The 16,841-nt window shown below is 44.8% G+C and overlaps 1 protein-coding gene across 11 annotated transcripts in view; it reads left to right on the plus strand.

Moving 5' to 3' along the window:
- Positions 1–16,841, plus strand: part of STK39 (serine/threonine kinase 39) — a 316,325-nt gene that overhangs the window by 111,416 nt on the left and 188,068 nt on the right. For all 11 annotated transcript variants that reach the window (XM_077883571.1, XM_077883578.1, XM_077883573.1 and 8 more), the window contains exons 6-7: positions 15,131–15,240; positions 15,464–15,565. In XM_077883571.1, coding sequence (XP_077739697.1) covers positions 15,131–15,240; positions 15,464–15,565 — 212 coding nt within the window. The remainder of the gene's footprint in view (positions 1–15,130; positions 15,241–15,463; positions 15,566–16,841) is intronic.

Raw genomic sequence — 16,841 nt, forward strand, 5'->3', positions numbered from 1 at the left:
AGACGCTAGGGAGGCGAGGCTGTAGGCCCTCTGTCTGGCCTGCCTTCTCATTTTGCTGTCCCTTTTTCTTTACCCCATCAATCTTCCACATATCACCAGAGTGAAAAATCTGCAATGTAGATCTGACCGAATGATTCCTTTGCATGAAGTTTAAAACTGTTGCTGGTGGGATAAAGCCCTAGCTCCCTAATATGGCATACGAAGGCCCTGCCTGTTTTTCTTTTCTTTTCTTTTCTTTCTTTCTTTCTTTCTTTCTTTCTTTCTTTCTTTCTTTCTTTCTTTCTTTCCTTTCTTTCTTTCTTTCTTTCTTTCTTTCTTTCTTTCTTTCTTTCTTTCTTTCTTTCTTTCTTTCTTTCTTTCTTTCTTTCTTTCTTTCAAAAAGATTTTACTTATTTATTCATGAGAGACACAGAGAGAGAAAGAGGCAGAGACACGGGCAGAGGGAGAAGCAGGCTCCATGCAGGGAGCCCGATGTGGGACTCAATCCTGGGACTCCAGGATCACACCCTGGGCTGAAGGTGGCATTAAACCACTGGGCCACCGGGGCTGCCCCCTGCCTGTTTTTCTAGTCTTCTCCTCCGGTGCTTTTCTGCGTCCTGCTGTAAGGCAAGCTCTGCGTTAGCCAGCTACAAATGAAATGATTAATACCGTCAAGGAAGTGTGAAGCACAGCACACGCATTAAGAACAGTGGCGTACTCAGAATATAGAGCACAAGTGCAAATTAAGATCTTTGGAGGGTATAAAGTGCTTTTAGAGTGAACCAAAATGTATGTTTTGGCCTTCAGGAACTTTATAATTGTGTGAATTATGCTTAAATGAATTATGCCAAAACAGTCATACATCCATTTTTTGTTTCAAGAACTAGGGACAGCCACATTGTTGTAGCTCCCTGGATTTGGGGATCTTGACAAATCAAATGGTATCATTTGGTGCGACCCCTAGCTTGAAGCAAGAATGCATTCAATTCTGGAAACCTCATTCTCCATTCCCTATGTACGTCATCAGCAAGAAATGCTTGGGGGGATTTTAGGCAGCTTCCCATCCTTTAACAGCTGCTAGCAGTTGTTTGAGCAACAACTTAAGGACGTCTTACTGGGTGAACGCGATGGGGGGAGTCCTTCGCTTTGCACGTCTGCTGGAATATTTCCCCAGCTGTGCACATTTAGCGCAATGGGGCACAGGCTGAGTCTCAAGGAGGAGCGTCTAGGAGCACAGGGGGCAGATGGAACTCGGGCTTCCTTCTTCCCCTTCATTCCTTCCTTCTCTTCCTTTCTCCCTTCCCGCCTCTGAGGGCCTGTAGTGTCCTTATTAAATTACATTTTATATATTACCACAAACCGAGGTCTGGGAAAAACAAGAGTTGTTAGACTAAGAGCAAAGCAGCCCACCGCAGTTCTTGGTATGATCATTTCTTTATCTATTTATCTGCTTCCCAGAACCTGCATTTGCTATAACCAAAAACAGCCCTTCCCTGGTGAAAACGTGAACGTCCGTTGTTTGGGTCTAATTGCACCTGAAGTGGCTGGTTGACAGATCCTGGCGGAGTGTTTGCTGTGCTGCAGGCCCAGCCCTCCGGGCGGATAGGGTACTCAGCAATAGAGACACCGCGTCTACTGTCCGAGGTTTACCGTTCAGGTGAAACCTGTTCAACAGTCAACTATCGAATTTAGTTTTAAAAGTTTGTAAGAGGAGGGAAATGCATATCCCTGGGGAATCTAGGAGATTGTAAGAGATTGTCACGGGGATAAATCTTAAAAGTATATGGTAAATATGAATGATTTGGGGAAAGGTGTTTGATCAGTAACAAAAGTTACATCTGAATAGAGTTTACATGTATTTATACTCCGTGGAACATTAATCTAACACTTGATTACACACTTGAAGACACAGTAGCCAAGGACCATCTAGCTTTCCTGGTCACTAATTTAGCCTGTGACCCCAGCCAAGTCCTTTGCTGGCCATGGTTTGTATCACCTATAAAATGAGGTTCTTAGCCTCTCAAGTTTCTTTTTAACTCTAAAGCTTGTATGATTTCAGTACAGAAAAGCTCTATAACCCCCGCCCCCCAAACAGAATGCCCTTCTCACAGTCTTCTCGCTGCTTTTAATGGCAGTTCCATCCTTCTATGGAATAAGCCAGGAATTGGTGTTCCCTGCCTTCTCTTTCTCTCATACCCATCCTGTTCAATTTGTCAGAAAATCTTGTTAACCGCGTCTCACCACCTCCCCTGTCATCCCTCATCCTGGTCTGGGCCAACATCAGCTCTTGCCTGGCTTATCGTGGTAGTCTCCTAAGAGATCCCCTTCTGCCCTTGCCCCTCTCTTCTCTACTGGGAGGCCAGCCAGAGTGATGCTGTTAAACCAAACTTGTGTCATGCCTTTACTCAAAGCCTGCCAATGCCTTCCCATGTCAGAGTGACTCAGAGCTCTTACAGTGGCTCACCCAGCCTTACAAGATCTGGCCCCTAACATTATCTTGTTGACCTCATCTCTTCCTTCATCTTCCCCCTCACTCCATTTCAGTCAAACGGGCCTCTTTGCCATGCATGCTCCTGCCTCAGGACCTTTGCCCTGGCTGCTTCAGCCAGAATAGTCTTTTCAGTACCCTCTTCAGGTCTTAGCTCAAATGTCACATCAGTGAGGCTTCCGGGGCCATTCTGTGGTAAATTGCAACCTCCTCTACCCGGTACTCCCTATCCCTGATCTCTTTTGCTTTATTGCATACATCTGTGTACACCGCATTTGTGTTTTCAAGGTGTGACCCTAGACCAGCAGTAGCACCTTCACCTTGGGAACTTGATAAAAATGCAAATTCTTGTGCTCTTCCTCCCTGGACCTTCTGAATCTGGGAACTGATAAAAATGCAAATTCTTGTGCTCTTCCTCCCTGGACCTGCTGAATCTGAAACTTTAGAGGTGGAGCCCAGCAGTGTGGGTGTGAAGAAGCCCTCAGGTGATTCTGATGCTCACTGAAGTCTGAGAAGCACTGCTGTGTTTTGCACTTAGTCATTTTGCTTATTGACCATTTTTACCTCTTCTTCCTGCTACTGCCCCAGCTTAAAGGTCAGCCTCATGAAGGAGTGGCTTCTCTTCTATAGTCCCAGTGATTAAAACTGGAAATGGCACTTAGTAAAAGCTCAGTAAATAGTTCTTGAATGAATTAATGAAAATGTGACTATTTAGTAAGTGTAGATTAAAAGAATACTGAGCAACAGAGTTGAATAATATGATCCTCGTATTTCAGTGACTCTTCAGTGTTAAGAGTTTTAAGGGTGAGGTTTTCTTTATCGCAAGTTTAAAAATCTGCAGGTTCTTTGGAGATTGTGTTAGCTTCAACTAAGCCTTCTCTAGACTTTGTGGAAATGATGTAAATTGTTGCTTTAAATACTTGTGGCAACTGGAATTGTGCTATTTTAATCATCTCCCATAGGGACCATCCCTCGTAGAATGTACAGATGGGTCATTCTGGTTTATTGAAAGCTTCTGATATTCAAGCTAGTTAAGTGGAGGTTTGTATGAAAAAGACCACCTGCAGGTATATGAATATTGCATTGGAAATTTAGACTTATTAATATTTGATCTAAGTTGCTTGTGCCCGTCTTTGCAAATATGGCCAGCCAGGAGCCCCTGTTGACTTCAGAGCATGCCTTTGGCTCAGAAATGATGATAACCTGTCTACTACGCTTACCTAGTGCTCTCCTTACAACAGCTCTGTCAGTTCAGTGGAGTAGGGCCTGGAGATGGGGGGTCCAGAGGGCTGCCGAGCAATTGTGGACACCTCTAAGGTCACCTTGAAGGTCGTAAAAGTCAATCACTCTCAGACCTCCTGACTTCTCTTTCAGTCCTTGGCTCACTCCCTTACCGTTGGGCTCCCCTCACCCCCTCCTCTTCACTCTGGACAGTTCAGCCACCCCGGGCCTCAGTTTTTTTCAGCTGCAGAAAATGGAAGGTTGACAGGACTTTGCCAGGACCTGTCTTACATCAGAATGTCTGGCCCTTCATGAGCCTCAGTCACAAAAGAAATTTCTCAGTCGTATTTGAAAGCATTCAGATCAGAGGATGGTCTTGGGTATGGGGGGGAGAGAGAGCCCACACCCCCACATCTGTCCTGCTACTGCTCTTACCAGAGCATCTTTACAGATATCCTACCCTCACTGGGAGCCAGGGAAGAATAGATTTGTGATTTGGGGATTCTCTGTGGTTTTCCTTTGTTCACCATAATTATCGCATTTGATAGAAAGCTGACCACTAGTGAGTTCTTGGTCCTATCACTGGACTTGAGAAAGCTGGCTCTTGCCTGGCTCCTCCTGCACAGCTGGGAGTGCTACTCCCTTCTTCCTGGACCCCTGCCTTCTGCTGGTGTCCGGCCAGCTGTGGCCTCTGGCTCCACTTGTCACTGGAAAGTCACCTGCTTTGGTGGAGGGTTCTGTGCCTCTGACATAGATGGGCAGATTATCTGTGGGTTTGCTGTCATCGTAAACTAGTGTTCTCCTTCACGCTTTGGTTCATCGATTGCATTAGTCCACTGAACTGTGAACCAGATGTGCGTTGACATCAGCTATCACTTAGTCTCCTATCTTTTTGTCCCTTTTAAGCCTGTGTGTCCCGAGCGTGAGAATGGGGAGAATGAGGAATTAGGGAGTGAGCAGCAGCTTGTGTAGCCTTGGCCCTTTTACCAATAATTCTCCTGTTGAAATTTTCTTGTTGTCTGTGGCATCATGAATGGATGCTGATTCCACGGACAAAAACAAGTGGCTAAGAACTTCTCCTTTATGAGTTATTAATAGCACATTTGAAGAACCCTGCTGTTGGCAATTTTGAGAGTTGACCCACACGAGAAGCCAATCGGGAAGGTTTGCTTCTGTGTGTTTCTTTTATTTTGAAAAGAAAGTCTACCGTTAGGGAACACAGATATGTCTCTGATTTCTTCTTTTGTTGTCAGAAGCTGTCATTTTCTAATGTTTCAAAAAAGACCATGACTGCCTCTCCCTCCCTCATATAGATGGGAAACAGGGGTTTGTTCAGAGCACCTGGGGAGTGACTCTAGGTACAGACTCAGGAAATACAACAGATTGTGTTTTCTGTGAGTGGCTGCTTGGGACACCATGTTGTGGCCGGGGGCTATGGCCTATGGGCCAAAGAAGGCCATGGAACACCATTTGTGTACAAGAATAAATAGAGTTGAAAACCAGAAGTCTGATTAGAGGAAAGGAGATTGGGTGGAGAGGAGGGTTTCAGAGAATTCTTTGATTCTCTCTGGTCCCTCTTGGGGTGCCAGTTTTCCTTCTGAGCAGGACAGGAGGTGTGTCCCAATCTGTAATGAAGTGAGTAATTGATTCTTAATAGTAGATAAGGTGCCAAGATGTTTATCATTTGCTTAAAGATGAGCAGATTCAAGGTTATCACTCTAATAATATATCACATTCACACAATTGCATATCGGAGGTTGAGAAAGGAGTAATAGTGTCATAAACATCTGTGCTGAGAATGATACTTGTCTGCAGCCTGTCTTCTCTGTGTCCTGGCGCTCTACTGAGCAGCTGTTACTGATAGACTGTTAATAAGCATTGTGATCATAAAATATCTTCATGTATTTTAAGAAAAGATTTTGTACAAACTGGAGTGTGCCATGTGTGTGAGTTGGTTTGTCCCGCTTGACACGCCCTTGAGAATCACTGGGTCAGTACTTTGTGGGACATGATTTGGGTTTCTAGTATTGCCCTCGTGCTTACTGTGTCGTAAAATACATGAATGTGCACACACAATACCTTTTTTTCTGCTCTTCTCTTTCCTCTGCTGAAGTTCTCTGCATCTGAGAGGTGAAAGAGGGAAGCCATGGGGTTGGTCATACTTTGAGATCATCCAGTCGTGCTGAATGATGCAATAGCACCTGCTCGGAAGACCATAGTCTTGAGCAGTGCTTCTCTAACCTCACTCAGCATCAGATCAGCTAGGGATCTTGCTACAGTGCAGATGCTGACTCAGTAAGTCTGGCGTGGGACCCAAGAGTCTGCATTTTCTCTAAGGCTCCTCAGAGGTGCTGGTGATTCTGGTCTGTGGATCCCACTTTTGAGTAGCAAAAGTTGAAGATCCTTCCTTCTCTTATTTTCTTACAAGTGTATTTTGTTTGTCTCTGGAAGGTTTATGTAAGTGTAGCCCCAAACAGAAACTATTGGCAAAAAAAAGTGAATTAAACTCTTCTTGCAGTGTTTTTTTCCCCACTTGAGATGCCTGTGCATTTATTTGTTTTGATCTGTGCCCCTGGCATTAAAAGCCATGCTTAATACTAGAGCTGTTTAAAACTCCAGAATTGCACTGTGTACTAAATTGTTTTCTTGCTGATTTTACCCAGTCCTTTTGGGGATTGCAGTGACTTTAGCCTCTGATGCAATGGTTAACCCTTAGTGGTCAGGAAGCATGAATATACTGGCGGGCCTGGGAAAAGACAGGTGGCTGTAGACTTAGGAAGCCTTGGGGTATCAATGCCAGAGTGCTTGATGGGCAGATGATTAAGCAGTAAGGACATTTAATTATCTCAGAAGTCAGAGGCATTTGGTTCCAGGGTTGGTGCAGAAGCCCAGCGACATCACAGAGGTCATGGGCTCCATCCTGTTTTCTGTTCTGCATCCCAGTATGTCGGCCAGAGCCTGTCCCCACAGGCCACCTACTCCCAGCATCTCAGCCTCAATGACAGTGCTCGAAACAGACTGGGGAGCAGACAGTAAGGGAGCCTTGTACGGTGGTTCTTCTACACAGGCAAAGAATTTCCCTGCAGGAGCTTGCACCGTACTCCCTTTGGGTGTTATGGGCCAGCTCTAGGGCGGACCCCCAGATCCTTCACTGGTAAGAGGAACCAAACATCATGATTGGCTTAGAGCAGTACAGTTCGTCCCTTGAGGCCTGGCAAACAAAATCCAGATTCTGGTAGAGAAGAATGGATGGGTGTGGATGGTGTGAGCTCTCAAGGACTGTTAGTGAGAATCTGCTGTATATATTCTGAGCTCCACCCGCTTTATAGCTTGGGAAACCGTTGCTTGAAGAAGTTAAGTAGATGATCAGGGAGGGTAGTTAGGATCGCACGCAGACCTGTTTGATTCCCGACGCCTTCCTGGGAGAGAAGTGTGGCTTCTTTGTACTCACCGTGTCCTTCTTCCTTGGTGCCTCTTCTCAGCCCTTTGGTTTCAAGGACTCACTAGGAATGGTCAGGACCTCATGGTAAGCCTCTGAGTGGGGGGGAGGGGGGCTGCGTCGCCCAGGCCAGGTGTGTCACGTTGTAATAGTTGTGTTCAGATTCATGATGCCCTAAAACACTGCTATTAGAAGGGCGAGAAAACTATTCGCAGGGGCCAGGTGGGCTTCTTTCAAGGGGAGGAGCCCGGCGAGTGGTGGCAGCCACAGGGTCGTAGGTCTTGCCACACGTTCGGCTGGCCCCCTGGGATCTGCGCTCTGCTTCTTGCCCTGGGCTGGCTGCGTTCTGCTGAGCATGGCACGGCTACCAGCCACGTCCAGGTCGGCGCTTCCCGTGCTTTCTCCCGCCGGGTTTGCAGGGATTCCCAGCAGGCAGGCGGGCCGGCCCTCCCTCTTTCCTCTGGGTCTTGGTCTCCGTGCCCGGAGATCGGCTGGCACCCTGAAGACGGCGAGGCTCCAGGAGAGGGAAAAGTTACTCCTGCTTAATTTATAAACAAAAATCCGACAAACAGAAAAACTGGTGGAAAGGCTGGATGTAATCATACATGACAAAATAAACATGGAAAACAGCGATTTGGTCCGTTAAAGAAAAGCTAAAAGCACTCTGCCGGAGTCCGGGATAACTGGGGAGACACTGCGGTCCCGAGGAAGGACCTGATGGCTCCACGCACGGGGGCGGTGGGGGGCGCCTGCTCTTGCCTCGGGAGAGAGATCGCGCCCGGAGCGCGGTGGTCAGAGCTGCACTCGGCAGCAGAGGAACCGCGCGGAGCCGGCGGCCCGACTGGTCGACTGGTCGGAGGAGGCGGCTTTGGGCCCCGCAGCTGCCAAAGCCGGGCCTTGCCCTGGTCTGTATTTCCCTTCCTTTCTCACCCGGAGAGTCGGCGGAATTGCCAGCAAGCAGAAGTGACACCTTTAGTTCCGAGGATCGTAGGTGGGGACACTAATGTTATTGCCCCTATCCACATGTTTAGGTCCTTAACCTTGCTATGTAAGTTACTATCACGGGATGCCTGGGTGGCCCAGCGGATGAGCATCCGCCTTCAGCCAGGGCATGATCCTGGAGTCCTGGGATCGAGTCCCACGTCGGGCTCCCTGCATGGAGCCTGCTGCTCCCTCTGCCTGTGTCTCTGCCTCTCTCTCTGTGTCTCTCATAAATAAATAAATCTTTAAAAAATTTAATTAATTATATCACATGTTCCCACATTAGCTCTCACCAGGAGGCCGGGGTTGTGTCTAAATCAAAGCTCTGGAAGGCTTGTGGCATCCAAACGCACATGGGTTGCAGGTCACTGGGAACACCCCGTGCTGCTTGAACCGTGAGTGGGGTGCTGTACCACCAGCACACCTTTTATAAGAACAACATAATAAGAACTCGAAACGTTAATTTTTTAAAAAAGATTTTGCTTATTTTTTTGATCGAGAGAATGAGACAGAGAGAGAGAGAGGGAGCAGAAGCAGGTAGAGGGGCAGGCAGAGGAGAGGGAGGAGCAGACTCCCCACCGAGCAGAGCCCCTAACCCTGGGCTCCATCCAGGACCCCGGAATCCTGATCGGAGCCGAAGGCAGAGGCTCAACCACTGAGCCACCCTGGCGCCCCTCAAAATGTTTAAAACGAAACAACTTTCCCTAGGTCTGTTAAGGAAATATTTGCTTCTGTTTTATACCCAGGGTTATATAGTTGGCATTATTATTTAAGTCATAATGGGCTTCTTTATATGCTTCTTTATTCATCCAACATTGGTGGCCTGGCATTTAAGGAAACCTGTGGGACTCAGGAAGGCCGGCTGCTGGCAGCCCTGAAAATGTTCCTGGGTGTTTAGAAGCACACTTTGGTTATGCCAGGAGAGTCTTAAGAGTCTCTTGTGGGAAACAAAACAAAACCCCAAAACCTGGGAGTCAAACCAGATTGTGAAGGGATTGTTTTTAATGATACAAATATGACATTTTGGATTAACGAGGGAATCTCAAATGAGTTTTTCTATGTTGGGTAATCACAACTTGATCTTTACTCAGGGAAGAGCTCGAGACTTGTGGAGTATTAACCCCATTATTCCATCTTGCGTTTCCTTTTCAGTACAGAAAAGTACGCTGAATTCTCTCATAAAAGAAAACCGGAGCCAACCAGCTGACTCCTCCATGAAGGGCTGTGGATTTTATCCAGACCCTCTTCAGATAACTTGCTATGTGGTCTTCAGCGAGTCATTTGATCTTTTTAATTCCTCCTTCCTCTTCAATTCCAGTAGCCACTAAATCATTGTATTTTCCTAAGAATTTGTCTAATCTTTTCCATTTCCAGAGTCTCCCTTCAGATACAGGCCCTGTTGATTTTGCTCCTGAACATCCTTGCGTCACTCCTTTCCCCAGATTTCCTCTTAGGCTAGAGAGAGTGCAGCAGTGGCCCAGGGGGTGCTGAGTGGATGGGGCTCAGCTTCCCTTACCTGGTTCCTAGACTCCGGCTGGGTTCCTCCACAGTCTCAGTGCTTCTCTCCTTTTCTAGACCATGGCCACTGGGGAAAAGAGACTGATTCAAGCAAGGAGCTACCAGGGGCCCCTGCAGCTGTGGTGGCTCCCGCTCCCCCAGAACCCCCCCAGACCCCCCAGCCAGCCACTTGCAGGCCTGAAGGGAACTGATCTGTTGTAACCTGTTTTGAATGCGTCTTAGGAAGCTCTGAGCCATCAAATGTAGATGCCATTATTCTCTAGCCAGGTGCTGAATTAACCTGAGCCAATTTCTCATGTGCAGCTCTGGTTCCTCTTCAGAGGTATTAGTAGCAGTTGTGGGGGCCGGGGGGGTGCAGGTTAGGGTTGGCTGTTCATCTGCAACGCCACTCCCAGGTTTTAAGGAAATCAAATTTCAGACCAAATTTTGCCACGCATCAGCAAACGAGCCCTAAAGAGTTCTCAGTTTGCTCTGTAGGCTCAAGGAAGTTCCTGCTCTCTGTTCCTCTAGCTAAATGAAAAATCCACCCGAAGCAGACTTAACTAGAATTCCGGATGCAGTTTTCTTGTGCACATATACTCGGCATCTAGAATGGAACCAGACCTAGAACTGGGGAGGGATTTAGCTTACTCTTGGGCCTGGCTGGATTCTTCTTATTCATACAAGAGTGGGGAATATAGCTAAGATGTTTTAGCCATTCTCTGTGCTGACCACCTTTACTTTCATCAGTGAAAGCTTGTTTCTCACATGTGTCATGCTTGCCAACAGGTGACTGGCATTATTATTCTCCAGTAATAGCCCCTTTTGGGATTCACCTGGCTCATACTTATTTATACTTACAGTCAACAGAAATACTTTGAGCAGCTGCCTCTGGCATCTTTAATCAAACGCTACCAGAACCTTCCAGCACTGGGCATCCAGGGTCAGAATGCCAGTTGACCACCTGGGTCCCGCAGATACACTGGTGTATGTTAAAGTATTTTAGGTAAATTTTAGGCATCATAGCAGCTTAGCAGATGAGTTTTACAGGCTAAACCAGGCAGGCGTAATTGCTTTATTTTGCCTTTCCAACTTTTTTTTTTTTTTTTTAAGTGCATTTGTTGCCAACAACAACAGAAAAGAGATGTTATCCATACAGATCTTGATGTTTGGCTTGCTCTGGGAAAGTTGGGAGATCGGTCACACCAGGGCCTGTTCCTCTGTGGTGACTTTCTTTTGTAGTGGAAGCGAAGCAGCCTGCTTTCCAGCGGAATGGGAGGCACAGAGATGGGGCTCCTGGAGGGGGCTCCTGGTGGGGGGCAGCACTGCCTAGCATCCCCCCTGGTGCTGACACTAAGCTTCACGTGCCCTTTAGTTGTTGAGATTGTGCTGACGGCACGCAGGACCCTCCTCCCTCCTTTATTCCTGCCTGGCCCCTGTGTGTATTTGGGGGTGCGACCCTTGCAGCTGTCAGACGTTTTTTCTTCTTGGCTCAACACTTGTGCTTTGCTCGGGCGGTTTCTTTGTCTGGAATGGCATGTCCTCTTAGGCCTGCCCGTCCAGGTCTTAACCTCTTCTTGAAGGCCAGGTCTGAGGCCCTGGTGGGTATGCAATCTGTCATAGCTGTCGCAGCCCCTAGCTCTTCTGTGTCTACACAGACAGCACCGGGAGCTCTTGTTCATTATTTCCTGGCCTCCCTCTCTTTACTTGTCATAGTCTTAAAGGTCTGCCCTCTGTCCATATCAGGTGGCTCTACCGCAAACGCTGCACGTCTGCCCTAGGCATTCACCTGCATAAAAATAAGACAATTCCCCAAGTTACTTAATCATGCACCACAAATTAGAGGTGTTGGATGCACATCAGAGTAACCACACCCTAACACGAAGGTGGCTGTGAAAAAGCGCAAGGTGCCAAGAGTCAGGGTGCCAGAGATGCTTCGGTTAGGACTAGGGCCGTGCAGAGCGTCCTCTGCCGATGGCCCCCCACTTGGTGGAGCCCAGTGTACCTGGACGGCGATAGAGCATCGGGTGCACAGGCCGCAGCGGTGCTGAAGGTCGGGGCGAGGGCGAGGCTGGTGATGGATCAGGGGAATAGACGGTGAGAAGTTCGGCGGCCGGAGCTCAAGGTCCGTATTTGGGAGCAGGGGCAGCTGAGGCGGGAGAGGCCAAGGGGAGTCAGATGTGCGTGTTGTGCTGGGGGCTTGTGACTTTATCTTGGGGAGCAGAAGGCCCTTCAGGCCCTTGGAGGGAGAAATCAGGTGTGTGACAGAGGAAGGCCCGGGTGCCAGGGCCTGGCCCTGAGGACAGCAGGAGGCAGCTGGGTCTTAGCAGGCTGCCGCCAAGTGGGTGGATTCAGAAGATGTGAGAGAGCCTTTCAGTTCCTAGGATGACAGCATTCTTTCTGGTTTGAGATGCAGCTATTCCTGGAGGCAGAAGATGGGCTGGCTAACTCTGTGTGTAGCCTTTGATTCCGTGTTTCCAGAGAAGTAGTCATGGTTTCTGACCCCAGTGTATCTGGTTGCACTCCCTTCGGCTGCATAGACGTACCTCTTAGGAAACAAGGACTCTTTTCAGCATTTCTGCTTTACCACCTCACTCTCTGTGGCACGCATGCCATCTTGACGGAATATGCCAGTTTTCCTTGTTACCCAGGTACCCTGTGTACTTTGGTCAAAGTGTCGTTTCTTGGTACATATAAATCTTTCTGTATACACGTTGGCCATACATAGGAGCACACTGTGTGTCTACTGTGTAGTCGTAAGGGTGAGTAGATGTTAGGATCGGCGTTTTCTGCTTCTGGAATTTTTATTCTGAGCTTTAAAGACATTTAACCATCTGTTTATGGCTTGAAAGTGAGTGTTCTAAGTGGAGGCTATGAATAAATATGTGAATCATGAAGGATATATTGAAGGGGTATTGTCAATAATAAGTTGCTACTATACATCTCTTTCAGCTGTTTTTGCAGCTTTAAAAAGGTCTAATGTAATCATATGGTGTTTTTAAGGAATTAAAAAACTTTAATGTTAAATTTTTTTATGGATTTTTATCTGGATTCTATCTTTTAGGAGAGACTGGGTATACAGTTGCTTCAACTGCATTTAAAGAAATGTATTTTTCCTTAGAGCAACTTCTACCCATATTCTTAATTATTTACAAATGATATGTACTTAGTGCTTCTTGTTACAAAAAAATTTTTTTTCAAGATTTTATTTATTTGAGGGAGAGGGAGAGAGAGAGAGAGAGAGAGAGAGAGAGAGAGAGAGAGAAAGAGCACAAGCAAGGGGAGGGACAGAGGGAGAGGAAGAAGCAGACTCCCCGCTGAGCAGGGAGCCTACCATGTGGGGCTGGGTCTCAGGACCCTGAGATCATGACCTGACCTGAAGGTAGACACTTAACCTACTGAGCCACCCAGGCACCCCTTGTTACAAAATTATTTTAATATAAGTGGAATGTTGGGTTCATTGTTAAACTTTTCAGAATATAAATTAAGTTGAAATTAGCACTTTTCAAAGCCAATCATGTTGTGTTTTCCTCTAGCCAAATATAGTAGATGCTTACAAATGATTTAATTCACCTAGCTCTTTTGTAAGAATATGAATTTTATTTGCTCCTACCTACAGGAGACTGACTGGTTCACTGATTCTAGAGATTTCTTTTCACAAGGCTTTATTTTTCTGACCAAAATATAAGAATTCAGAGAGTTTTTAGAGTTTGGTACATATGAGCAAATTAAATTATATAGCATTTTCAAAATATGCTTTTGCTCAGTTATTATGTGTGTAGCAGTTGGAACAAAGACTCCATTTGTAAATTTTTATTCCTTTTACTTGTAGTTGAAATCCTGTGGGGAGTTGAGTAAATTTAAATGTAAATAAAATGAAACAGTCAACATATTTCAACGTAGGGAACTGGTTACAGTGTTACTGCATAACTTAATATCGAAGACCTAAGGCAAATGCTAATACATTTTGACCTTGGTTTGTGCTTGATGTTGTTCTTTGGTAATTGCTGTCATCCTGGCAAGTCATCAAAGCAGACCAGCAAAGGAGAATTATAGGAGAGCAATTTGAAAGGGCCCATGCTACATAGCCCATTGCAGCATTTTGAGGTGTTGACTACGTTTTTAATTACAATTTACCAGCTTACTATTGAGCTGTCCTTGAGTTGGCTTTTGCCGGTAGGTCTAGGCTAGCCCTGAGTAGTTGGTACTTTATTAACTAGTTTTAGCTTCTAATAAAAATCTACGCAGAAATGCGTGCATTAATAATCACCGGTGTTCCCTTCTCTGTGGTCACATATGAACATTGTTTTTGCATAAATGCATGTGTGTATGTATGTACAGTATGCCTAATTCATCTTCCCACAAAAATAATTTCTAGTGTGTAATGAATGTTAAGAAGAGTAGCATTTCATTTTACAAACCATTGTACCTATACCTATGAAAATTATCCAGGAAGCAAACATTGGGGGAAAAAAAGGCAATCTTTGCTGACTGAGCTTTTCCTTTGTGTTGATTGCTACATATGTACAAACCTGGGCATGTTGACTTTATGTACCTGGGTTTGTGGATTTGCTGTTATTATTTCTCCTAAGGTGTCAGCACTATTTAAACAAGGCCATGAGAATGTGGAAGATGAGTCTTATTTATCCTTTATTTATTTTTTTAATTGAATTATGATTAACATACAGTGTTATGTCAGTTTTGGGTATTCAGTATAATGATTCAGCAATCCCCTACATTACTCGGTGCTCATCACCATAAGTGCACTCTTAATCCCCTCTGTTTCACCCTCCCCCAAGCCACCTTAAAAAGAAAAACCTATTCCCCAAACATTGATGATGTGGAATTAGAGAGGCTGGAAAATAATCATAATAAAAGAAACACATAGAAAGAAACTACATCATATACTAGTTTTTCTGCTTCCATGCTATTCTTGTAACTGAGTTTTTGAAATGAATCTTAGCTAAAAGCTAAGATTTATACTTAGGGCTCTGAGAATGCATTTTTATTTATATTGATGTAACCCTGTATGGTTAGTTGCAACTTTTGATACCTTTTTGGTAGAAAATATGATTTGGTATGCTGAGGTTTCTGGACTGGTGGGCTTGCTGACCCATTACCCATGATGGTGTTCTCTCTAAAGTGTAGGCTGGGGACCCCTGGGTGGCTCAGTGGTTGAGTGTCTGCCTTTGGCTCAGGGCGTGATCCTGGAGTCCTGGGATTGAGTCCCACGTCGGGCTCCCTGCATGGAGCCTGCTTCTCCCTCTGCCTGGGTCTCTGCCTCTCTCTCTCTCTCTCTCTCTCTGTGTGTCTCTCATGAATAAATAAATAAAATCTTAAAAATAAATGAAGTGTAGGCTGGCAGGTGGCAGGATTGCCTTGGGGTGCCCCAAGAGAACTCCATGGTACTTGGAACAATTCAGCATCATTGGAAAGGTCACTAGGAAACGAGAGATTCATAAAGTTGGAATTTGTAAGCAATAATGTCTTATATAAAATAAGGATGATTTTTGTTTTTCTTTTAGATTTTGGGGTAAGTGCATTCTTAGCAACAGGGGGTGATGTTACCCGGAATAAAGTAAGAAAAACATTTGTTGGTACTCCGTGTTGGATGGCCCCTGAAGTCATGGAACAGGTAAAAAAAAAAAAAAAAAAGTGATGTTTTGTATCATTAAATGTATTAACATTTCATTCAAATCACTTTCCTAGAATGCATCATGTAACTGAGGTTTAGCTGGGCTTTAGCAAAGTAATATCAAAGTTGTGCATACACGCTGTAGACTTCCAACATAATATGGACTTCATGGTGTGTGACATGCCTATTTTATAATTGTGTTTTTCCCTCGTTCTTTTCTTAGGTGAGAGGCTATGACTTCAAGGCTGACATGTGGAGTTTTGGAATAACTGCCATTGAATTAGCAACAGGAGCAGCGCCTTATCACAAATATCCTCCTATGAAAGTAATTACTATTGGAAATAATATATTGGGCTTGAAATAGAATTAACGGAATCTGTTCTGTAATTCTCTTAAACATAGTCATTTTTCTCTTAGACCTGAGGAAAATTAATGGAGGAATGCAGCCAAGTTCAATATGTCTGATGTGGACAGAATAAGACAAAAGTGGTACAGTTCCCAGCTTTGAAGCTCTCTTTACATTCTTAGCACAGAGCTATCTGAAGAATGAGATGGAGGTTGAGAACTGTGACAAATGCTGGTCATTACTCTTTTGATAGCAGAAGACCCCAGACTCCCAAGGAAAATCTAGAAATAGATTATAGTGATATCTTTGCAGATGGATTTCCCCAATTTTTTTTTTTAATGATCTGTAACATTTCACCCTCTGTGCTCATAATGTCATATTGGTGACTCATCTGAAATAAGTGAGGCCAGTGTTTTTAGGCAATAACCTACATTTGGATACTGTGTCCAGATTTTTGTTTTTCCCTTAACTGGCCTACATTATTATTTCACTTATTATGAGGTGGTGGTATCAGAGCTGATTTACCCAATTAGAATTTGTTTGGGGGCTGAAATAATTGGTGGAAATTGTGAAAGTATTTTACAGAGAATACAGTGTTTGTTTCAGTGTTTCCCTAGGAAAATACTGGAAAAACTTAGGAGGATTAAGAAAAACCAGAGGATTAAAAAAAAAAAAAAAAAAGAAAAAGAAAAACCAGAGGATAAACAAAGTTAAATAATTTCACGGATTAAAAAGTTAATACATTCTTATGGGAAAAAATTTGGAGTCCAAACAAGAACAGAGAAGAATATAATCACTCACAATCTCATCAACCACAGACAATCCCTGTTAAGGTTTTAGTGTAGTTCATTTCATTGTTGTTTTCTCACTATATTTATATACATATTTTCAACACACTTAAGATTAGGGTGTGTGTGTATAGACATACCTGCTTTTGTTAGCAGAAAATTCAAAGTTGAGGTGGAAACAATTGAATTGACCTTTCAGAGAAAAAGCACTGAAGCAACTGTGAGGATTTTTCCTTCCATTGGTTTTTCTGTATTACTTTTTCTTAGTTCTCATTTTCTTTCTTCCCCCAAACCTTCGTGTTGCCCACCCGAATCCACAGTCACATTGCTAACCCCAGCCTGGCATCCTGCGAGGCCCTGCTAGGACTTAACAGCTCTCCCACTTTCTTCTGTTTGCTATTATCCTCCACAAACAATAAACTGTCACTTTAATCCTTCATCTATTCACACATCTGAAAGTGTTTGAA

The sequence above is a fragment of the Canis aureus genome, chromosome 34 (genome assembly GCF_053574225.1).
Source record: "Canis aureus isolate CA01 chromosome 34, VMU_Caureus_v.1.0, whole genome shotgun sequence".
Classification (NCBI taxonomy): domain Eukaryota; kingdom Metazoa; phylum Chordata; class Mammalia; order Carnivora; family Canidae; genus Canis; species Canis aureus.